At 44.4% G+C, this 25275-nt stretch overlaps 1 protein-coding gene and 1 non-coding gene across 2 annotated transcripts; both read right to left on the bottom strand.

Moving 5' to 3' along the window:
• Positions 1 to 5104: 5104 nt before the first annotated feature.
• TRNAC-GCA (transfer RNA cysteine (anticodon GCA)) lies at positions 5105 to 5176 on the bottom strand. Its single transcript has one exon. It is a non-coding gene; the product is annotated as a tRNA-Cys (tRNA).
• An 11730-nt stretch (positions 5177 to 16906) lies between these two features.
• On the bottom strand, positions 16907 to 22546 carry NEFL (neurofilament light chain). Its single transcript, XM_005902982.3, has 4 exons — positions 21382 to 22546; positions 20192 to 20316; positions 19445 to 19800; positions 16907 to 18814 (listed from the first exon to the last, which is right to left on the bottom strand). The coding sequence occupies exons 1-4, from the start codon at positions 22426 to 22428 to the stop codon at positions 18675 to 18677; spliced, it is 1668 nt and encodes a 555-aa protein (XP_005903044.1). The 5' UTR covers positions 22429 to 22546; the 3' UTR covers positions 16907 to 18674.
• Positions 22547 to 25275: the final 2729 nt, after the last annotated feature.

Raw genomic sequence — 25275 nt, 5'->3', positions numbered from 1 at the left:
CAATTCATCCCACCCTCCCCTTTCCGCCCAGTGTCTAAATACCCGTTCTCCACGTCTGTGTGTCTTCTTTAAGGACTCTAATTCAATCAGATCAGGGTCCCACCCTTAATGTCTCGAGGGGGAAATGGCAACCCACTCCAGTACTCTTGCCTGGGAAATCCCATGGATGGAAGAGCCTTGCAGGCTACAGTCGGTGAGGTCTCAAAGAGTCCTGAGCGCTGAGCAACTGAGCACACACTGAGCTAGCAACTGAGCACACACTCATTTATGGCTCATTTAACCTTAATTACTTCCCTAAAGACCCTATCACTGAATACAAGGGGTTAAGGCTTCAACATGTGAATCTGGAAGGGACACAGTTCAGTCTACAGCAGGAGGTACAAAGCAATGGAAAGAAACCCCAGTAATCACCTCTGAAATTGCAGTGACACTCAGAAGTAAATGTTGTTACCAGAGCCCAGAAGCCAAGGCCAACAGCTGGAGATAGAACCACAGCAGCAGAGGCAGCCTAGTGAGAACTGAGACCCTGGAGGGAGGAACAGTCCAGAAGACAGAATCCAGAAGGAGATGCAGCTGCCTGAAGCAGGGTCATGATGGCAGGAAGACGTTCTCTGGTTCTCCCCTGGGGGCACCCCCTCCACCCTTTCCACTCTTTCACTAGTACCTCTAGCACCTCCAACTGGCCAGTGTTACTAGGAATCCTCATCAGGGGAGCCTGGGACATGTAGTTTCCTGCCTTGCAGAGCAGAGTGGCACAGGTGAGACACGGAGCTGAGAACACACTGACAGAGGAACAGTACACTCACTGTGTGACCTTGGGCAATTCACTTTTCTGAACAGCAGTTTTTGCATCTGTAAAATGGGACCAATAAAAGAGCTATTTTAAGAATTTTGTAACGCATCTGTTGTTATGGTGATGGTTGTCGCTCAGTCGTGTCTGACTCTTTGCAACCCCATGGACTGTAGCTCACCAGGCTCCTCTGTCCATGAAGTACTCCAGGTAAGAATACTGGAGTGGGTAGCCATGTCCCTTGTCCAGGGAATCTTCCCATCCCAGGGATTGAACCCAGGTCTCCTGCACTGCAGGCAGATTCTTTACTGTCTGAGCCAACAGGGAAGCCTGTGAAGCATTTAGGACAGTATAAATTTTCTATGATAAGAGCTCAAAAAATGCTGCTTATTGGTAGTCAGGGCATGTTTAACTCTTGTGTTAACAGTGACTTTAATGTAAAAAAATATGAAACAGATATTTCGATATTGATTAATTAGTTGATGCTATTCTGGAAGCATTGTTAAAGTTCTTTAAAATGATCATAGTATGGTTATCTTTTTAGAAGAGTCTTCTGAATTTTAGAGTTACATACTGAAATACAGATAAATGTATGATATTCGGGGATTTGCTAACTATTATCTACTAGGCATGGAGAGTAGGAATGTTGTATAGCTAAAAGACATTTGACTAATAAGCTGATCATTGTTGAAGTGGAGTCATAACAGACTTTTATATATGTTTACATTTTTCTGGGCTAAAATTTTTGTAAAAAAATAAATAAAACATAAAATATAGAAAAAATGACTCTGTCTAATCAGGAAACTATGGTCAATAGAAGAGGATCAATAAACCAGGAAGATCCCAAAGTTGGATTTGTAAAGTGGAACTTCTAAAAAGGTGAGACCACCTGCAGTGTCCTTCCCAGCTTCCCTCCTGCTTTTCTACTTCTTTTCTCCTTCTTATACACATCCATTGGAGGTCCCTGCCTTCTTCTTCCCCTCTTAGCCAAAGGCTCCACAATTGTGAACATGTATGCCTGTGTGTGACCATCAAGGTCATTCATTATTGGATCAATCGATCATTCATCTATTCAGATTTTCCCCCACTTCCCATCTTAGACAAAGGGAATGCTTAGGCCTGCAATGTAAATACTCTTCTTTATGAAATGGTTCAAAATATTCAGGAATGTGGGTCTTAGCAGATGTCCTTTGGTGATAAAGGATGAATAATGGGCAATAGAGCCACTCAGCATATGCCCCACCATCACACACTGCTTGTCAAGGGGAAAGTTGTATCATTCTGCTAAGGTGATATCTCTCCCTACCAGGAGGAGCAATGCAGCAAAGATGGCAAATGGAATGGATCTCACCTACTCTGTGTGTCTCTCTCTGGAACAACAGCACATCTCAGACCAAAAGAGGCCCAAGGCAGAATGCCACCAGTCAAGCAGAGGCCCCCAAAGAAGGTTCCAGCTATTCCCCACATGAATCAAGGTGAGGGCACCTGTTCAGCTTTGGAACCAGAAGAATGGTAAGAACTGGATGAAAGTATAGGAAGTAACCAGGCTTCCTTGGTTGCTCGGTGGTAAAGAATGCTCCTGCCAATGAAGGAGATACAGGTTCAAACGTTGAATCAGGAAAATCCCCTGGAGAAGGAAATGGCAACCCACTCCAGAATTCTTGCCTGAAGGATCCCATGGACAGAGGAGCCTGGCAGGCTACAGTCCATGGGGTCACAAAGAGTCGGACTCAGTGACCAAACAACAGTAAGTAATCAGGACACAGCAGCGTTGTCAAGGAGAGGAGGGCCAGAGATAACAGATGCAAAATTCACAGTTTTACCTACTTGAAATAATGCTCAAGCAGGAATCATTCAAGGACTAATATGCCAGGAAAATGAAAATCTTGCTGAAACCAATAGTGATCACGTGTGCTCAGTCACTAAGTCATGTCCAGTGCTTTGCGACCCCATGGACTGTAGCCTGTCAGCCTCCTCTCTCCATGGGATTCTCCAGGCAAGAATACTGGAATGTGTTGCCATGCCCTCCTGCAGGGGATCTTCCCAACCAGGGACCAAACCCACATCTCTTGCGTCTCCTACATTGGCAGGTGGATTCTTTACCACTGCACCAAAAACAGTAGTGCTTTCTCATTCCAGATCTTCCTTTTTCACGTGAGCACATGCAGTGTGGTCACTCGAGAGGGAAATGAGACTTGAGTATTTCTACCCCATAAAAGACAGACAGTCAAAAGATATTCTGGGCAAGAGCCACATCAAAGATAGCTGTTCACCTGAGGCTCAACAGCAAAGCCAATAATTAAATCATCTGAAACCATACATTTCTCTACAGTTTAGAAAGCAATTGCAGATACATCATCCTGCTTAAACTTCACATGTGTAGAACAGATGTTCTGATTTCTCTTTTCAATTTGCACAAAACAGAAGCTCAGAGAAGTGATTTATCTCCATGAGAGGAAAGCCTGCAGGACTCTTTTTTTTTTTAATGAAAAGCTATTTACATTTTCAAATTCAAAATACAACAAATATTCCTTGTAGAATACTCACCCACATGTTGGCCATCTTAGATAACTGTTTATTTCAGTGTATTTCTACCTTTCTTTTATGCACAAATTTGATAAGGCTGTGATCATTCTGAAAATATCATTCAGCAACCCACTACTTCAGTAACAATATGCCATAATGTTCTCACATTTTATTTCAAATTCATCATCATGACAAGGTATTGCATGAACCCCTGGCATTTATCACATCCCCCTCCATCCTCCTGCACACAACTCCCTGTGTTTATGGCCACTGTAACCCTTTCATTCCAGTTGATTCAATAGTCTCAAAATCATGACACAAAAGCCCACAAATATTCAAGTTATGAAAATAAACATGTTCGGTTGACAATAACAATCTTTATTATGACAACTATTGTTATCCTCGACCCTTTCTTGAAACCTGGGCAACCAATGCTTATCAACAGATGTTTACTGAGCATCCAGTTTATGCAGAAGATATCTCAGCTCTAGGAGTGAATGAGTTGATATTCTATTCATCCCACGTAACGATGAGTCACTGTGAGCAATCTGAGGCAACATTGTTTTTGGTTTAAAAATTGACATTAGGCAAAATAACTATCAGTGGCAAAGATCACAATGTAGGCGAGATGGGCTCGAGAAAAAAAATTCAAAATAGAAAGCAATCCGAGAGACCAAGGGAGAAATCAGGAGAGGCAAGAATCTTCCTAGAACTAAAGAAGAAATCCTGAAGGGAAGAAACTGACAATATATAGGGTTGGCCAAAAAGTTCATTCATAAGACATTATGGAAATCCCTAACTTTTTGTCCAAATAATCTGGTGAGAAAAGCATGATCTAACTAAAGTCAATAGGTATGTTCATCACTCGGATGGCCTCGGGCAGGTCCCCAACAGCTTCTCAGTATCTCAAGGCTGGAAGGGGCATTAGTATCATATATCATGTTTGTTATGAATTTATTAAGTATCAGGAACCAGGGCAACTGCTTTACATAGATTATATTAGTCATAACCACCATGTATGGTTATAATGTATAACATTATAATGTATACATGGTTATACACCATGTATAAAATGTGTTATGATTTTGAGACTATTGAATCAACTGGAATGAAAGGGTTATAGTGGCCATAAACATGAGGAGTTGTGTGCAGAAGGATGGAGAGGGATGTGATAAATGCCAGGGGTTCATGCAATACATGAATCCCTCCTAATCCTAAGGGATTGCTGTTAGGAAAGTTAAATAAATTATCCAAAGTCACAGAACCAGTAAGTATCAGGGAAAAGACTCCACCCAGTTCTCTCTGACACACGCTCTCTACTGTATACTATGTTGTTTTCCTTGAAGGACATCAAATCTGGTCAAACTCCTGTGACCTTTCAGTCCATTTATATCAAACTGCCAATATGGGAAATTTCTTCGAGGATGGGATCTCCTGGCTACTTAGGCAGCCCATTCCATCTTGGAATATCTCTGAACTTGTTAACTCACATTCATTCATTCAACAAGTATTTGTAAGTACAAATACTTTATGGGACAGGTGTAGTGCCGGGCTACCCCCAGGCAATATAGGAGTGACCAGATTAAGTCCCTGCCTTCATGGAGTTTATACTCCTGTAAGAAGAAGAAGGGAAAATAAATAAATAAAGGCTTGAAGTGAAGTGAAGTCACTCAGTCGTGTCCGACTCTTTGTGACCCCATGGACAGTAGCCTACCAGGCTCCTCCATCCATAGAATTTTCCAGGCAAGAGTACTGGAATGGGTTGCCATTTCCCTTCTCCAGGGGATCTTCCCAACCCAGGAATCGAACCTGGGTCTTCTGCGCTGCAGGCAGACACTTTACCATCTGAGCTACCAGAGAATCCCTAAATAAAGGTTTAGAGGGTGATAATTGCTTTGGGAAAAAAATAGAGTATGGAGGTTTAGGAGAGGGGAGAACAGTTTGTTATTTCATATAGGGAAATTAAGAAAGGTCTCTCTACTAAAGATATGAGACATTTATGACATAATATGCACATATCTATGAGAGATTCGAGATATATATATATATATATATATATATATGAGAATCCATTCCAGGCAGAAAAAGAACAAGTACAAAAGCTCTAGGTAAAACCTTATTCAGCATAGTTGTAGAATAATAAGGAACCATGGTGGTGGAAACAGAAAGAGCAAGGAAGCAGGGGTCAGAGAGACAGGGGACCTTATCAGTAAAGCTCTTGTAGTTACAGTCAGTGCGGAGCTTTAGAAGGTTTTGAGCAAAGAAGTGACACAGGTATATATAGAAAGAATCACTTCAGCTGCTATGTTGAGCACAAATAGTCCAAAATAGTCCAAGAGAACAAAAGGGCCAGTTAGGAAGCTATTATACTCCTCTCCTGGCTCAGTGGTAAAGAATCCACCTGCAGTGAAGAAGACTGTCTCTGATTCAGAAGACATGAGTTCAGTCCCTGGGTCGGGAAGATCCCCTGGAGAAGGACATAGCAACCCACTCCAGTATTCTTGCCTGGGAAATCCCATGGACAGAGGAGCCTGGCGGGCTACAGTCCATGGGGTCGAAAGAGTCAGACAGGACTTAGCAACCAAACCATCACCACAGGAAGCTATTACAATAATGTAGGCAAAAGAGTTTTGTGCCTAGAATCCAAAGGTAGCATTGGTGATGCAGGCCACTGGTCAATTCCATACGATTTGCTGATGGAGATTTGTAAAGAGTAGGACAAAAGAGAAAGCAAAGATGATGTGAGGGGTGTTTGATCTCAGAAACAGGAAGAGTAGGGTTTCCAACTATTGACATGGGAATGACTGGGAAAGACTTTAGAAAAGGGCAGGAGGGGAGGGAAGAGAAGGGAAAACAGGACATTGACTTTGCCCTGGGAAGTTGACAGCTGCCCATGAGACATTAATAAGCAGATGGGAACTTCCCTGGTGGTTCAATGGTTAAGATGCCACACTTCCAATGCAGGGGATACGGGTTCAATCCTTGTTCTGGGAACTAAGATCCCACATGCTGCTCGGTATGGCCAAAAGGTAAAAATTTTTAAAATAAAAAAAATAATAACATGCAAATGGCAGCTCGAGGGAAACTAATTGCTATAAACCCCGTGCTCTAATTTTACCTGTAAAATGTGTGGAATACACATCCTCCTAGCTCTCAGTGTTAGGAGAAAAGATGTTGAGTGCTCTCAAATGTAAAGCACATGATCAAACCAAGACTTGATCCTGATGATAATTTTTTATAATCATAGAAGTTAAAATCTCAACAGTGAAGAATGAAAGGAACACACAGATGGGGAATGTGGCCCCATATGGGTAGTAGGATGAGAACAGAGGAGAAAACAAGCCTGATTGTGGAGATGTAAAATGAATGTGTTGGCTTTAATGGTGTGTTGTAGCCTTGGAGATGATGACTCGCTTGGGCAGCTTGCAAGCTCCACGTGATTAGTTAAGTCTTTCAAAGCCATTTTCTCATTCTGATGCTTCACAATCAAGTAATTCCTGGCAAGGAAGATCTGCTTTTATTCCTCAGGAATGATGACTGCTCTAAAAAGAAATGTCTGGCTTTATTTCATGGCCTTTTCATGGGCCTTATTTCATGGTCTATGGCACCTCATGCTTCAACTTCCTGTCCCACATGTCTCTGGAGAAGGGGACTCTCACAATAGATACAGCTTCAGACTCCATATTGCTAGAGTGACAGCCATATCTTCCAAGATGACAGCACTGGGTGGGTATCACCACCTTGCTCTCCACGCTGGAATGCTGGCTCCTCCTCTCGGGGAGGAAGAGCACAGTGTGGGCTCTCACTGTGTGTGAACTTACACACAGTGTGTAAGTTCCGATTTACTCAAACTAGTTCACTGAATTCAAAACTAGGCAGTTAAATTCAGCTTGTTTATTTCAAAAGCAAATAGTTAAAAAGAAGAAAATGTCAAGGGATTCCTCAAACTGCATTTTTTTGGTTTTTTTTTTTCACATAAACAATTCATTGTTGATCTGAAGAACAAAAGAAGACGAATGAGTGTTCACAACACTTGGAGCTGGCCTGATTTTGGTTTTGGCAGTGGGATTTTTTTTTTTTTTTCTGCTCGTGGGATCTTAGTTCCCTGACCAGGGGTTGAACCTGGGCCCTCAGCATCAGCAGTGAGAGTTTGGAGTCCTAACCACTGGACCGCCAGGGAATTCCTGGGACTGGCCTGATTTATACACTTACTTTTACTTAAATCAAGGTGACTTCTGATAGAACTATTTTATGCATCAATGTGTGTGTAGGTATGTGCCCAATCACATCCAACTCTTGTGTGATCCCACGGACTGTAGCCCAATAGGTTCCTCTGTCTATGGGATTTTCCCAGCAAGAAAACTAGAGTGGGTTGCCATTTCCCCCTCCAGGGGATCTTCCCAACCCAGGGATGGAACCCGAGTCTCCTGCATTTCCTGCACTGGTATGCAGATTCTTTAGCACTGCATCACCTAGGAAGCCCAAATAATCAGTAATAAAGCCAAAAATCCCAGAAAGAGAGGAGAAAGAAAGAAAAAAACAAACAAACAAACCCAGAGACAGGAGGGAAAGAAAATTCCATGTTAAAATGGTACCAATCTGTTCATTGTTGTACTAATGCTGCTATAACCAAACAAGACTATTTTTCACTAAGCGACACAGTCTGCTAAAATCTGGGCCATCAATAAAGAGCTGAAATAACAATAACATTTTTTCTGAGGAGTCAGCATTCTGTAGGTCAGGGAAAATACACTGGAATCTTAGAATCTAGTTCCAGCTCTGCTAAAACCAATGACATCACGTTTGACAAGTCAATTAACCCACCCTACATCTCTGTTTCCTTGTATTTAAAATAAGAAATTATTTCTTAGGTAGCTTCTCACTTTGGATTTCTATCATCCTATTATATTATAAGTGCTTAGAGTACTGAAGGGAAAATTGCAAAACATTAGCTGGGGGACCGCCCTCGCAGTCCAGTGGCTGACTTCTCCTTCCAGTGCAGGGGGTACAGGTTTGATCCCTGGTCAGGGAACGAAGATCCCAAATGCTCTTCCACCAAAAAACAAACAAACAAACAAAACTTAAAAGAAAAGAAAAAAAAAAAAAAGAAGCAATACTGTGACAAATTCAATAAACACTTTAAAAATGATCCACATCAAAAAAATCTTTAAAAAAAAAACTAGCAAGACTTGTATCTCAAGCATTGAACTTCAGACACACATATCTGGCCACACCAGCCTCTTCATTCTTATTTCAACCCACTTAGCATTCTCCTACCTCAGCTCCCTGGATGATTGTACCCTTTACCTGTATGACTTTTGTATGACAGTGGTGAAGAATCTGCCTACCAATGCGGGAGACACAGGAGATGTAAGTTCAACCCCTGGATTGGTAAGTTCCCCTGGAAAAGGAAATGGGAACCCACTCCAGCATTCTTGCCTGAAGAATCCCATGAAAGCATGCATGTTCACACTTTCCTCTAGGATATGGTAGGGGAGGGGCATCTATCAGGCCGATGACCTCACTTGTGCTGACCAGATGATTTCTGACGATTTCTGACTGGTTTAATCCTCCATTTCTGGGAGAGGCCCAAACTGTAATTGAGTCTCAATTTGATGACAAGGGACTGAGCGTGACCCCATTTGTGGATTACTGTCTTGTTTTTAACAGGAGAATTATTTCTTGTGCATTTTTTTAACATCACCACCTCCATCCTGGGGAGATGACAAAAGAACATACACTGGTAACTTTTATTCAGATTCCCCTCTGAGTTCATATGGCTCTGCCATAGGGGCCTGGGCAGCCTCTACCGTTCAGAGAAGGAAGGCTCCAGAACATCATAAAAGAGAGGTGCCCAGCCTTACCTCAACAGGCCTTCAGAGGGAAATGCACACTGGCCCTCATATTCCACACTGGTCCTTCCAGCCTGAAGTATGGGTTAGTGAGTGGATGTTTAGAAAACCAGGGGATAACCTCTTGCCTCCCTCCAGTACTTAGTGAAGTGAAGTCGCTAAGTCCTATCCGACTCTTTGCAACCCCCGGGACTGTAGCCTACCACGCTCCTCCGTCCATGGAATTTTCCAGGCAAGAGTACTGGAGTGGGTTGCCATTTCTAGTTACATGCAAATGAAGAACACTCATCGTCTTTTTAAGCAGCAGTGTTCTACCTTCTTCAAGGCCTCCCCTGCCACATCCACGTGCATTATGTGGTGGTGGGAGTAGGGGCTGGGATAGGGGGCAGTGAGCTGCAGTCCCCAATGCAACACTTTACTAGAGCTTCTCATTACCTACTCCTGAATCAGCTGCTGCTCCTGCTGCTGCTGCTAAGTCGCTTCAGTCACCTGAGTACTTAGTTAAATGCAGCGGTGCTTCCATTGTCATTCCTTGCTTTGGGCTTCCCTGGTGGCTCAGACAGTAAAGAATCTGCCTGCAATGCCGGAGGCCTGGGTTCAATCCCTGGGTCTGGATGATACCCTGCAGAAAGAAATGGCAACCGACTCCAGTATTCTAGCCTGGAGAATTCCATAGACAGAGGAGGCTAGCGGGCTGCAGTCCATAGGATCTGTATTACCCTATGGACTGTCTGATTCGACTGACAATTCATAGCGTCTGTCCATAGGGTCTGTACAGTCCACAGGGTCTGTATGACCCTATGGAGTCTGACACGACTGAGTGACTAACACTTTCACTAATACTAGTTCAGAATGCCTGGATCCAAGGGCTCTAGGCTCGCCGCGTTCCTTCCGCGTGATCTCCTCTCTCCAGCTGCCACACCCACTGCAGCATGGCCACAGCCTCAGAGTCCGCCTTCTTTATTTTAAAATCGGATTTCAGAACGCCTTGAGCTCCAGACCAAGCCTCAGTGGGCAGGGGGTGCGCCCTTCCTTGTTCGCTCCTGGGCTTCCCGACCTCCCCACCTCCCACGATCTCTCCGGTTACAGAGAAGAACCGGTGATACAAGTTTCCAGAAAGAACTCCCACCCACCTCCAAGCCTCTCCTTTCAGCAGCGCGCTGCGTTTCTGGCGATGCTCCAAGTCGCGCCAGCCCGCCACCAGGACGCAGTGGGCGTGGTGCCTCTGCGGCGTTCTCTGGGCGGGGCGACCTGGAGAAAAATCTAGCAAAAAGAAGATTCCGGTAGCCTCTCCCATTCCTTTCTCCGCTCCGTCCCCATATGACTTCCTGATGAAAAAAGCTGTGTCACCCTGTCTTGCTCTAAAATATTTTTAATCTCCGAGCCATACTATTTACGCGGGTGGCGTGGAGGTGAGGGTCTTCAAAGGGTAAGATTTAGCAGCCGCGGCTTTTTGCACTTTTTGCAGAGCTCGAACTCAGCAGGGAGATGCGGGCTGTACGCAGTGCAAAGTTTCAGGCAGAAAGCATCCTTGGGCTCCGTCTAGATACCCGGCGGTGGAAGCCGCCTTATAGCCCTTTCCTCCCCCCATGCCCCATGAATAACAGTGACCTGGGGCTACTGGAGGCTGCGGTGGCTCCGTGCTGCTCATTTAGTCGTGTCCCCCGTTTTGCGACCCATAGACTGTAGCCACCACCACCCCCTCCCCACCAGGCTCCTCTGTCCATGGGATTTCCCAGGCAAGAATACTGGAGTGGGTTGCCATTTCCTCCTCCAGGGGATCTTCCTGACCCAGGGATCCAATCCGTCTCCCCTACATTGGCAGGCGGATTCTTTACGACTAAGCCACCAGGGAAGCAGTGACTCTGAGGCAGAATTTAAGAAACCAGAGGGGAATGTCTGCTCTTAAAGGGGGGAGAAAAAAAAAAAGCTACGAAAAAAGTGATAGCAGAAAGTTTTGATTTTTCAAAGCCTTTCAATTCAGTTCATTAGATTCTCACAGGCTAGGGAGGTTTGTTGTTAAACTACAGAAAGATGATTAAATGTTACATATTTCCAGTGAAATCCTAAACACCATCAAATGCTCTCGGTCCTGTCAGGGAGCACGCCCAGCTCTTCACAGAGGAGGCCACACCACGGGCTGGCAGGAATCCAGGAAGGAAGAAGTGGGCGGGGAGTAGAGGGGGGCCTTCTTTCCCCCACACCGCAGGCTGGGGTGGAGGTGTCACCTGGGAAATGAGAAAGATATCTTCGTCAAGAAGCAGACCTCCGTCTCCTGGAGAAACAGCCAGTGGGTTAAAGGAAGCAAGTTTCTTCTCGTTTTGTTTAAATTATCCCTGAGTTTGAGCAGTGTTGTTTTACAGGTGGGCAGGGGAGGGGGCGGGGCTTCAAGGTTTCTAACTGGAAAAGCAAGAAGCCTGTCTTGCCTCTCTGAGAATAAGCTGAAGACGTTGGTCAGTTGCTCAGTCCTGTCTGACTCTTTGCGACACTATGGACTGCAGCACGCCAGACTTCCCTGTTCTTAACTATCTCCCACAGTTTGCTCAAACCCATGTCCGTTGAGTCCATTCATGTCCACTGAGCTAAGGATATGGGGTCTAAATAATATCCCTCCCACTCCCCCTCTCTCCAAAAAAAACGACCTAGTGATTGCTTGCTTTGCCTGAGAAGGCGCCATTTGTTTAAGGGTTGTGACCCCATCCACACCCCTACACACACCCAGAAGTGCCCCATGGATGCCCTAAAACCTGAAATCAGCTCCCTCTCTATCGTCTGGAGAATTCAGAGGTTCTCAGTGGTTAAAACACTTTAAGAGATCATCCTTCCCAGTTTCTGCTATTTGGAAGAAATTAGGAGGAATTAAGGGCAGGACAGTGGAGAAGGAAATGGCAACCCACTCCAGTGTTGTTGCCTGGAGAATCCCATGGATGGAGAAGCCTGGTAGGCTGCAGTCCATGGGGTCGCAAGAGTCGGACACGACTGAAGCGACTTTGCAGCAAGGGCAGGACAGAGGGGAAGCGGAGCAAGCTCAGTCTCTTGTTCCTTTATTCTTCCATCCCAGGTGCTCTAAGTCACTGAGGTAGCCCTGGTTCACTATCCACCCCCCCATCCCCTCCTCCCATGGACACAGGACATGAAGTGCCAGGTTTCCACGGCTCTTAGTCTTAAGAACCCAGCCAACCCTGGAGGCCTACCAACTAACACCCTGAGTCCGTGTCCGGAGAAGGTGGTGCTTTTTACTCTCACCTCAATATCACCCTCCGATTTCAAACTTCTGACACCAGTTTTTCTGTCTCAAAGTGAGAATGATTTGTGACTTACAGTTGAGATGCTGTCTTCCACATATTCTCCTGTGTGGTTGTCTACATGGGAGGAAGAAAAATAAGAAGCGGGGGGCATCTTTCTCCTCTGAAAAAGGTGAGATTCTCCAGTAAATAAATGACTCCAAAGAAACCAACAAGTCAGAATGAGCAGATTATTATTTCCTCTTCAGCCATGCAGGTAAGTTGCAAGTAAAATGCAGATAAAGATTTTAACGTAGGGTTTCTGTCTTTCCTAGTGGGCTGGTTATAGAATAAAAAGAGAGTATTTGTTTTGCTGCATCAAAGCATCCTTCCTGCTAGTTGTTTTCTTTTAAATGGGCAAATCAGGAAATGGTCTGTACTCCACATGAAATTAATAAGGATGTGGGGCGGTTATAGACTGAAAGAATGGCATTAAGCTAAAAGCAAAGGAATTAATGGTCATCAGTACACAAGCAAAAATGTCTTTAATAGCTCCAGAAACCTGAGCTTCTCAAAGTGAGAAACATACAGCATTTCAGTTTTTTTATAAAGCCATTTCATATTTGATTATTTGTAATCCATATAACTTGTGTTTATTAGATATATCCAATTTAAAGTCATGTGTGTACTGTATCAGAACTGAAGGTATTAAAAAAATCAAAGGCGTCAACTCAGATGGGTCTGACCATCTAACAAAACAATAAACACCTATTTTTCATAACACTTTAAGTTCTGTATTAGCTGCCACTGTATTTATCTCAGTTAACTAGACTAATATTGCATTTCAAATGAATTAATGCAGGGAAGGTAAGGCCTTGAAGTATAGCTATGATGCTTTATAAGAAAAAAAAAAAAATGTGGAGACTTCCTTGGTGGTCCAGTGGTTAAGAATCTGCCTTCCAATGCAAGAGATGAGGTTCGATCCCTGGTGGAGAAACTAAGATTCCACATGTTGTAGGCCCTTGCACCACAACTAGAGAAGCCTGTGTGCTGCCCTAAGGACCAATGGAGCCAAGTAAATATTTAAATATTGTTTTACAAAAAGATAAAAAGTGTGGGGATACATACGAGGAACTAGTAAAATGTACCTAGGACCCCTTGAACAGATATCCCACGAGGGGTATTAATAAAGAAATCTTTCATTAGAAGAACAAACTGAAGATAACCATTAATATATTCATTACCAGGCTGTCCATAGTTTTTACAAACATGTTTTTAAACCTAAATTAGGACACATAATCAGGTAAGAATGAGTACATGAATGAGAACGATAGAGCATGATATTTGAAGGTGAAATGGTTTCAGAATTTCTTGAGTCGATGATTGCTATTCATAAAAGAAATAATGCCCACAACTTTATGGAAGCCCCTGGTGACCTTCATACTCAATGCTCATGTCCTTGTGTAGTTCCTTCCCACAATGAATCAGACAGACTGGTCTCTGGACCAGTAGAACAATGGTAGTGATGTGTGTCTTTCTAAACCAGGTCATAAGAGGCATAGCTTTGACTTCGTCAATGTCTTGCTCCAGGGGCAGCCAGCTGCCATGTTGCAAAAATCTGCAAGCAGCTGCCCAGAAGAGCCCACACGGATGAGGAATTACCATCCTACTGAGTGAGCCACCTTAAAGTAGATTCTGGAGGCCTAATCAAGCCTTCAGATAGATAACAGTAACCTCATACAACATCTGACTGCAACACCACTAGAGACCCAGAGCCAGAACATCCCAACAAGGCCATCCCTATATTCCTGATTTGTGGAAATTAAGAAATAAATTATTGGGATTGATCCTAAATGTTTGTGATCTTTGAAAATAAACTTCAAATTCATCTCTATTTATAAAACCTGGTTCTTGTCTTCCTGCAGCTTAAAATTTGGCAGAAGAACTTATATGGACATAAATAATCAAAGGATTGGAAGAAGAACTTAAGCATTCTCAGTAACTGCAGTGGAACACTGTGAATGCAGATATGCCCTTGAACTGTACAAAGACTGTAAGAATGCCGGTAATTGTGTGAAAGTTTCCAAGGTGCTGTTACAACACATGCCTGATTACAACACATTACAACACATGTGAAAATATGCTCTGATTCCACAAGGAACCAGGTGCCTCCCAAGCTGGACTACAAAGTACAGTCAGCACAATAGTTGGTTAAGAGCATGGACTTTAGAGCCAGCGTGGGATATTTGAGGGGCTCTCCCCAGGGGGTGCTAGTGGTAAAGAACCTGCCTGACATTGCAGGAGACATAATAGATGCAGGTCAGATCCCTGGGTCGGGAAGATTCCCTGCAGGAGAACATGGCAACCCACTCCAGTATTCTTGCCTGAGAATCCTATGGACAGAGGAGCCCCAAGGGCTATAGTCAATGGGGTCACAAAGAGTTGGATAGGACAAAACAAATTAGGAGGCATGCGTGCATGGGAGATTTAGATCTCAGCCTGCCACAAACTAGCTTATGACCTTGGTCAAGTCACTTAACAACTTATCTGTAAAATGGGGATGATAATCATACTGGACTGATAACATTGTCATAAGAAATAAATCAATGAGATGACACATATTAATAATGCACTTAGATCAAGGCCTGGGACACGGCACATATTCTGATAGCACTACAATCTCCATGGAGGGAAAAAAGCAACCCAATTAATTGCTAACCAACTTAATACTAGGGAAGAAACTTTACATGAAGTTAAGCAATTCCCCTGTAAGAGATGGACTTTAGTGTGGACATAATAGTGATATGTACATTTCCCATTCAGCCATTGGTCTTGAACTTTTAAAAGCTTTTCAGGAAATTTTGAATCATTAATCTAGAGTGGATCTGAGAAATCAAGTGCTGAAGCCTTTTGTAGCTAAGAAGACTGAGGCCAGAGTCGGGGTAGGGGTGGGGATGGCCCGCCTTCCATAACAAACAACACTAAAACCAAGAATAGACAGTTGGTTTTTGGTTCTCTGCTCTTTCCACGAGTGTTCACTGGACTGGGACTGAGTATTGAATACTCTTGACTTTCTAGTCACCCCAAAGGCATTTTAGCCTACCAAGAAGTTATTAATTCAATCAACATTTACTGTGATGGCTCAGCAGGTGAAGAATCCTCTTGCAGAGCAGGAGACACTAGAGACATGGGTTCAATCCCTGGGTCAGGAAGATGCCCTGGAGAAGGAAATGGCAACCCACTCCACTATTCTTGCCTGGTAGATCCCATGGACAAGGAGTGTGATGGGCTATAGTCGAAAGGGTCACAAAGAGTAGGATCCCACTGAGCAACTAAGCATGCACAGTGATAGGAATGATGCTAGATGCTGGAGAGCAGAAGGTCTGATTGCCATGTTTCTGAGGACCCCTCTACAGTAGAGGTTGCAGACATTTACTAAATGATTGTGAAAATAGATGCCACCTCCGACTGTGTAAACATCTTGTTGTTGTTCAGTCACTAAGTCATGTTTGACTCTTTGCAACCCCATGGACTGCAGCACACTAGGCTTCCCTGTCCTCCACTAGCTCCCAGAGTTTGCTCAAGTTCATGTCAATTGAGTCAGTGATGCTTATAAACACACTTAGTAGAGGAATTTGGCTCCATCAGGAAAGATTTCCCCAAGGGAATGACAGTTGAGCCTAAATCTGGGCAAGGCTAAGGAGAGGATAGAAAAGATGAGTTGCTCCAGACAGAGAAAGCAGCCAAAACCTTGTGGCAGATGGGAGAACACAGGGCTGGGGTGGCTAAAACACCAAAGTGAGGGAAGGGAAAGGGGGTACGCAGAGGGCGAGGCTTGAGAAGTAGTTTCAGGTCAGGTCTAGACAGACCTTGTCGATCATCTTCAAGATTTGGGGTTTTATATTAAAAGAAATGGATAACTACTGGAGAGTTGTAATCAGAGACCATGTGATCAAAATTCCCTTTTCTAAAGATTACCTTCCTCTAGAACAGGAGTCCCCTGACTCCGGGATCTAATGCCTGATGATCTGAAGTGGAGCTGATGTAATAATAATAGAAACAAAGTGTACAATAAATGTAATGCTCTTGAATCATCCTGAAACCATCCCTCCTCCCTTGGTCCATGGAAAAATTGTCTTCCACGAAAAGAGTCGCTGGAGCCAGGACACAGAGGTTCCTTAGGGTGGTGGCAGTGTAAATAGGGAAATGTGGATGGATTCAAGATACCTAGGTAGTAAAATCAATAAGCTTTGGTGATAGATTAGAACAAAAAGATTGGAGAGAGGAAATGAGAGGATGATGTCACTGAGACAATTCTACAGTCTCTGGTCTGTAGAATTGGATGGCTGGAGAGTGACATCATTAACTAGGGGAGGGAATACAGAACAAGAGTTTGAGAGGAGCAGAAGGGAGAGGGAGATTGGCCAAGGTATCACATTTGAGGAATATTTTTTTTAAAAAGACTCCAAATCCATTCGGTTTAGATTTTTCAGTATTTTATTATGGCACACAGGATAGAGTATGGTACAGTGTTCTTACTTCAAGAAATTCTCAAACCAACCACTTCCATTTGGCTAAGGTTACTTTTTCACATATAATTTGCTTCTGTCTGAAATTGACCATGTGCAGCATCCCATGTATAAGGAACATAAATGTGAAAAGCTTGATTTCTGAGGCAACTCCTAGTCTTTACAGAAGCCAATGTATGGAGAATCCTTGTGGTTCAAATCCATAGCATCAGGGCAGATAAAGCAATATTTTACCTATTTGCTTTGGTGAGATATATTTAACTCAAAATATGTGGTGTGATGGGATCTGTAAACTTTAAATGGAGACCACTTTGCTTCCAGATTAAATTCATGACCTTTAAGAGGTCTCTAAACAACAAATATTGAACAAACTTAGCTGACAAAACAATTATCTAAGAACAGAAGCACAACAAAGGATAATCAGCAACTTCATTGACATTCCACATCAAGTGCAAGTGCAAGAGCTTTCATACCTTTACAGTGAACAGGATGGACGGGCGGGGGTGTGTATATGATGCAGTGTCCAACCAGTTGGAGCTATCACTGAAATCCAAATAGTTCCCAATAAAGACATGCAGACCTATGGCAATGTAACACACAAGTATAGAATCCCCCCTTTAGTGACTGATCACAATTTCATTATCTATATCTGTAGTTCTTAAAAAGTTTGAAATAGGTGGTATTGAAGGCTACTTGAGGCAACAGAATTAAGCTAACTACACACTCAATCATGAGCTCAGGATTGCAGGCAACATGTTTGCAATGGCAAATAAGCTTCAATATTCTTAACTCCCTTAAAAATTACACATTGAGAAAATTTTATTCCTTCTGATTACATCATTTGCTTGGGCTTCAACTTCTGCTCATGATAGTTAGGCTATACTTTTTAAATGTGGTGACAGTGACAGATGAGTGGGATTCACATTCTACCCATATGCTTTTACTATTATATATTAGTGTTCAAGTTACCTGTTTACCATAAAGGTAAACACGATTTCAGACTGCCTCCAAGAAAGCCATTCCCAGCATTATACAGTACACTTACGGGGCAAAGTATATTGCTATTTACCAAAGAAAAGGAACCCCAGGGATTCTCATTTATTCAAGTTTATTATCAGTAAAATTTTCGAGGGGAGAGATTTCATGAATGGTCATGACCTAATCATATCCTCAGAATTACCAATTAAGGGGCGGAAATGCACTGTAATTGTTAAAATTTTGACTTGAAAAAATTTGGAAGTCTATGGTCTACATCTAGTGTCTGCTATTGGTGCCCTCTTTAAGATTTCTGAATTAAGTCAACAAGCACAGCAAGGAACGTCATTCAGTGTAACTTTATTTACTATTTATTGCACATAATTCGAGGTCTTTAATTTATAACCACCAAAGATTCAAAGGATTATTTTTTTCCCATGAAGTTTAACATTAACATTAGTGAATTCATTTATTCATGGTGTGGTTTTTTTATTGTAAACATCTGAATTATTCACATTGCCATAGATCCTGAACTCATAAGCGTGGACCATGCACAGGCTGGCAGCAAGCCAGGAAGCCACTCTGCAAGCAAACAGATACTCTGCGGAAGGAGAAAAGTCATAGCACAACATTTAATGTCCAACCTAAGTCATCTCAGAATTATACATATATTGACTTCTTATTCATATAGTATCTGCAACTCAACTGGTTGGTTGGTGATAGGGTTGACCTGATTTCGGGAGAATTATTCCTGGAAAAATTAAGGGAAGGGGAGGGTTCAATCTTTCTTCTTAGTGGCTTGCTCCTCCCCAGCACCTTCATCTTTTTTCTCTTCCTCCTCTGCTTCTTTGGTTTCTTCTGCTTCTTCGCCTTCACCTCCTACTTCCTCCTTTGCTTCCTCAGCATCTTCCTTGGCAGCTTTAACATAAAAAGCAAATGTACAAACTCCAAATGCAGGATGAGTCCAATCAAAACATTTCTGCTTTAATTTTGTGGGGAAACACAAGTGTCAGAATACTTCCCCCAAACCTCTTTCTCCATGCAACCAACACCTGCTGGGCACAATCTGCCACTGAACAGATATTTAAATAGAATGAGATTAGGTTCTAGGTACTGGATGCTCTGTTCTTTCCAGGACCTTGGGTTTTCTTTTATTATGTGTTCGGAATTCATTTTTGTTTTTTAGGACACCAAATGGCTGAGTTAAATGAATAGATTTTAAAATGTTTCATTAGGAATAAAAAGCAGCAGGAGGATTTTTTTTATTTTTTTATGTTACTTTCAAAAAAGTACCATGCTAATCAGAGATTGTGTGTCTCTGGGAGAACAGCCAATTTGAGCAATGAGGTGCTTACTAAAGATCTGTTGAGGAAATAGATGTATTTTCTTTTTAAGATTATCAACTCTTATCTGAATAACATTTCCTGGGCATAAGTGAGGTTTCATGTATCTTACCAAACTCCTAACCATAATCCATGCCCACGCTGCCCCTGGAGTCACAGGGTGGTTTTGCTTTTTATTTGGTTTTGTGTTTTGTTTTAATCCTACCTTCTTCCTCTTGGGCTCCCTCCTCTTCCTCAGCCTCAGCTTCGGCCTCAGCCTCAGCCTCAGCCTCAGCCTCTTCCTTCTCCTTCTCCTCTTCCTCTGCTTCTCCTTCAGAGGGCGGCTCGTCCTTGGCTTCCTCAGCTTTAGCAGCCTCGATGGTCTCCTCCACCTCTATCTGCTCCTCCTGGACGTGGCTGGTGTAGTAGGACGGGAAGGAGCGGGCAGACATCAAATAGGAGCTGGTCTGCAAACCTCCATAGGCAGATCGGCCAAAGACCTGGGAGCTCTGGGTGTAACCGGTGGTTAGGCTGCCCACACTGGTGAAACTGAGCCGGGTCTCCTCACCTTCCAAGAGTTTCCTGGGGAGGCAGGGGTTAACAAACATGAACACCGGAAGTGTGCTCAGCCCACCACTCATCACCTCCCCCAAAGCCAGACTGAAAGGCAAAGGCAGGGTTGGGAATTATCACAACCTAATGACTGGGGATGCTGTGACTGAGTCCAGGAGAAATACACAAAACAACAACAAAAAAAGCGCCTTAAAATATAGTCCTGTTCCTTACGCTTGAAATGCAATGGGAAGCTAAGAACAGGCCTCATTATTACAGGATTAAATTCTTCTTGGAAAAGGCCAAAAAGTAACACAATTACTCCAAAGGACTATTTTTGAAAGTTTCTGATTCAACAGAAAGGAAGTCTGATTTTCTTCCTAAGGTTGACAGGCTGCTACCTTGGCACTTCCATTTTTACCTGTAAGCTGCAATCTCAATGTCCAAAGCCATCTTGACATTGAGGAGGTCTTGGTATTCCTTGAGGTATCTTGCCATTTCGCTCTTTGTGGTTCTCAATTCATTTTCCAATTTGTTGATTGTGTCCTGTTGGAAGACAACCGAAAAAAAAATCTAAGTGTAAATCTCCACTGCTATAATTTTACTACAGCATAGCTGCAAAGGCCTAGGTTTAATTAAAATCAGAGTGCACATCCTAGCTAAAATCTCCCCTAAAATAACTGTCTTTGTTCTTTTTAAACCTTTGATTGCCTTAAAAAAAAAAAAAAGCCAGCTTCACAAAGCTAGAGATGAAAATCAAAAAAATGATAGGAAAAAAAAACTGATAGAAGAAACATTTTTTTTTGTTTTCATTAATTAATACACCTAATGATGATCATAAAATGCCTGCAAAGAACTAAATGGATTTTTTTAAAGTTGTCTCTCACTCACTAGTTAGCTTTATCAATTTTATCCAGATTGTATACAGGAAATCCACTTATTTGTAGGAGAATGAAGTAGATAAATTTAAATTTATTTTCTCTAAAATATTTTCTATGTATCTTATTTTTTCTTCTCTCCAGAAAAAATGGAGATCCTTAAAAGAAAAAGAAATGTTTTACTATGACTATCATCACCACTGCAATTTTGACTGTATTCCTGTCTCACTGCTAAGGGAAGAGAGTAGTTGGTAAAACTAGTCAGAAAGGATAACTGGTCACAGTTATCCTTCAGAACTAATGAGAGCTCATCGCTATATTTATTAATCAGATGATCCAACCTCTGCAGCAAAGCAACTTGCGCTGAATGCAGGACAGCTGAGAGGCAGACCAGAGGCAAAGTCCAGGTCCAGTCCCTCCTCCCATCCCTACCCAATATCCTGCAGGGCTGGGCAGCTTTAATGAGGAACAGAGATTCAACTGCACGCAGCATCTATTAGCACACCGCAGTCGCGTCCCCTCCCCGCCTTCCAAGTGCCCCACCCCCTCCCACACTGCCCCCAGGAAGTCAAGTTCCACCCCCCCCCTTAATATCTGCTTGCTAATGCCTCATCTCTGATCTTCTCTTTCTAGGCGCGCCCTCAAGTCTCCGCCACCACCCCCACTTCGGCCCATCCTAACTCGATTCTGCAGCACCCTCCCTGCCCCCTCTGCGTTTCGCCCGGCGCCTTACCTGCATAGCGCTAATGTCGGCGTTCTGCTTGTCCTCTAGTTCCTGCAATTGCTTCTCCAGGGCTTCGTTCATGCCCCGGCATGCTTCGATCTCCAGGGTCTTGGCCTTAAGCAGGCGGCGGCTCTCGGACACCTCGTCCTTGGCGGCGCGCACAGCATCGGTGTTCTTGGCGGCGCTCTCGGTCAGCACCGTGAAGCGGCTCTTGAACCATTCTTCGGCATTCTGCATGTTCTTGGCGGCCAGCTTCTCATACTGGGCGCGGATGTCCTTGAGCGCGGCGGAGAGGTCGGGCTTGGAGGACACGTCCATCTCCACGGAGATCTGTGCGTACTGGATCTGCGCCTGCAGCTCGGCGATCTCCTCTTCGTGCACTTTCTTCAGAAAGGCGATTTCGTCCATCAGGCTGTCGATGCGCTTTTCGAGCTCGGCGCGGGCGAGAGCCGCCTCGTCGGCCCCTTTGCGCGCTTCCATCAGCCGGCCCTCGGCGTCCTCACGGCTCAGCACCTCCTCTTCGTAGCGCGCCTGCAGGTTGCGCAGGGTCTCCTCCAGCCCCTCGCGCTCGCCCTGGAGTGCCTGCTTCTCGTTGGTGGCGTCTTCCGCTGCCAGACGCAGATCGCGGATCTCCTGCTCGTAGAGCGCCCGGAAGCGGGAGGGCTCGGAGTGCTTCTGGCGCAGCACCAGCAGCTCGGCTTCCAGGACCTTGTTCTGCTGCTCCAGCTCGTGCACGCGCTCGATGAAGCTGGCGAAACGGTCGTTGAGGTCCTGCAGCTGCGCCTTCTCCTGGGTGCGGATCGACTTGAGGTCGTTGCTGATGGCGGCGACCTGGCTCAGGTCGAGGCTCTCGAGGCTGGGCATCAAGGAACCGGAGCTGGAGGAGTAGCTGCGCCGCACGGACAGCGAGGAGGAGACGGGCGCGGAGTAGCTGGAGTAAGCGGAGCGCGCGGTGCTGTAGCCGCTGCGCACGCTGGAGATGTGCACCCGGGGCGTCTCCACGTAGCGCCGTTTGTAGGAGGTCGAGTAGTACGGCTCGTAGCTGAAGGAACTCATGGTGCCGGTCGGTGCCCCCTGGCCGGCGGCGGAGATGGGGGCCAAGAGAGAAGAACGGGGAAGAGAGGGAGAAGGGAGGATGGATGGCTGTGTGCGGCTCTGCTCGGTCCTGCCACCCCTATTTATACTGAGAGGACTCTGACGCAGCTGCGATCGATCACGGCGCGCCAGGCCAGTGGGGGCAGCGCGCTGCTGCAGCCAAGGCAAGGATTCTGCGCAAAAGGAAGGTGGGGGTGAGCCACGGCCCGCGGGGATGCTGCGGCTGTAGTCCTTTGCACTTTTCTCTGAGACCCTCTGTTTTCTCTCAGACCCCGAACCCCCTCACTCATTTCCTTTCCCTACCCCCACCCCATCCTACTTAATCCTTGACCCCTGTATTACTCGGATTCGATCGTGCCTCTAATAGCAAGTTATCATTCCCAACTGACACCTTAGTTTTCCATACCCCACCCAGTACCATGGAGACACACTACCCCTCTAAGTCGCCCCTTCCCCACCGGGGTTCAGCATGCCTCTGGTATTTATGGTGCCTCCTGGGCACTGGAGATACAAACGATTGTCTAAGGTTGCATGTATGCGGCATATATGGAGGAAAGTTTTCTATTTCTCTGTAGCTCTTTCTGGAATTTTCTTTAATTTATCTCTTTCACCTGATTTTTTTTTTTTTTTTTCATGCTCTCCTCCTACACACGCGCGCGCGCGCACAAACACACACACACATACGTGAAACTGCGGCACTCCCGCTGTTGAATTTAGTTTTTCTAAACCCTTTGCGCAGTTCATATCAACCTTTTAGTGTTCCTAGATTTTCTCATTTCTTTCTGGGGAATGAAGCCTCGAATACTTTGAGCGTATTGAAGCGTATAAGTGGAAGGGAGCTGAGAAGGTGTTTGAAACTAAGGGGAGAAAACCGACTTGCAAAGGCAGCGGCCAGCTCTGCAGCGGGGAAACTTCTACTGTCACACGTTGCCTGTATCTTCTTCATCCCTAAATTCCTGCTCCACACCACTAACTCCATCACACTGAAAGCCCCTTTCCCTCTTTTTAGACCCACGTTGCACCCAACCTGATGATTTCAAGGAGCTAGGCAGGTGGCTGATTTTCAGAGGGAAGCTACTGCCGCCGCCGGGAGGGCGGAGCGTGTCTCCAGGGAGCAGAGCTCCGACAGAGACGCCTTGTTCTGGGACGGGTGGAAAATAGCCGTGTGGTTTAGCCACCGAACCCCTCTGATAAACACACAACAGATACAGTCCGAAATCCATTGTTTTATTTTAGGGAACACCCAGGTACCTGAAAGAGTGTGCACGCCGTAATGCACACTGATAAAGCCCTGCGGTTACAGAGCATTTTCACACGTTATGTTAGGGAGTCCTCCGGTTTCAGGGACAGATTGCAGAGATATACGTAGGACACCTAAGCTTTTTCTAAGCAGGCATGTAATCTGTGTTTTCTTTGTATAAGAGTAGCATTTTCGGTGCAACATACTGATTTTTTAAAGAAGCAAAGGAAGGGGAAACATGAGAGTTTTCAAACAGAGAAGCCGGTATCGCTTTGTCTGTGATGCTGAGAGGGACGAAGTACTTGGAACTGGTACCACAGAAGCTGCTGGAGCAACTGCAACCTCTCCCCTGGACAGGGCAAGATGAGGTTCTTTGTAACTTTAAAAAACCTTTCCCTTTTCCTGGTCAAGACTGCAGCAGAGAACTTGTATGAGATTTCTAGACAATCTTTAAGGTCTCAAGTAATGCAACTTTAGAAACATTAATACTAGTAATTTAAATCTATCAAGCGGTCCATCCACATTCAGTCATCCTGGGATCTTCAAGCAGAGTCTGTCCTGCATTTTGCCTGACCCTGGCAGATGTGATTAGGCACTTACTATGATGCCTTTTTCAACCCAGGCATCTTTGGTCTTATTGATCAGTGACTCAACAGTGGGAAAGGCTTCTCTGGGGAAAGAGAGGGGAGTGTTGGTAAAACTTCAGTAAGCCGTATTTTTATCTGCCCTCAATTACCCATATATGGATGACAAGTGACAGTGGATTTTTTTACCTGCCCCCATTTAAACCACATTGTTTCACACTCACTGTGTGCGAGTCCGCCTATGCCACACTCTTAGGTATTCATGAGATCATTTCCTTTGTGCCAGCTCCTTTCCCTCCGTTTCAGGTCACCCTCAGAGATCTTAAGTCCATCAGCGGTTTTTTTTTTTTTTTTTTTTTTTTTTTTTTTTGCCATGGCTCCTGGCTGAAGCCTTTGACTGCGGAGGAAGTGGCTCAGAAAGAGGGAGGCGGCTGACTGATGCTGCAGGGACACTGAGATGCTGCGGAGAGAAGGAACCTGTGGGCCTCTGCTGCGGTCCTTTGAGCAGCTGAAAAGAAAGACACCCTGGAGTGTGAAGGGTAGGAATGAGAGGGCAGGGACCCTTGTCTTTGCTGAACCTGGTGAAAAGGGTGTGGGGAGAGGGGCAGATCAACTCTATTTATGAATGTAGAGCTCTGGTCTTTTTCAATAGCTCCACTACAGCTTTGCTTTAGAGGGGCTCCCAGACCCAGCCTGCGTTTGAGTTTTGGTGACACTACCTTCAGCCTTCCTCTGCTAGGTACCAGCTCCTTTTTAAAATATTCTGTCCACTGAATGAAGTAAGTCAGCCAGAAAAGGAAGAATATCATATGACATTCCTTATATATGGAATCTAAAAAGAAATTATATAAATGTACTTACAAAACAGAGACTCACAGGCTTAGAGAATGAACTTGGAAAAGGGAACTTGGAAAGGGAAAGGATGGAAGGAAGGGATAGTTAGGCAGTTTGAGATGGACATGTACACACTGCTATATTTAAAAT

Source organism: Bos mutus, chromosome 8 (assembly GCF_027580195.1).
Source record: "Bos mutus isolate GX-2022 chromosome 8, NWIPB_WYAK_1.1, whole genome shotgun sequence".
Lineage (NCBI taxonomy): Eukaryota > Metazoa > Chordata > Mammalia > Artiodactyla > Bovidae > Bos > Bos mutus.
Note: the sequence above shows the minus strand (reverse complement) of the source record. Positions and strands in the feature narration are given on the sequence as shown.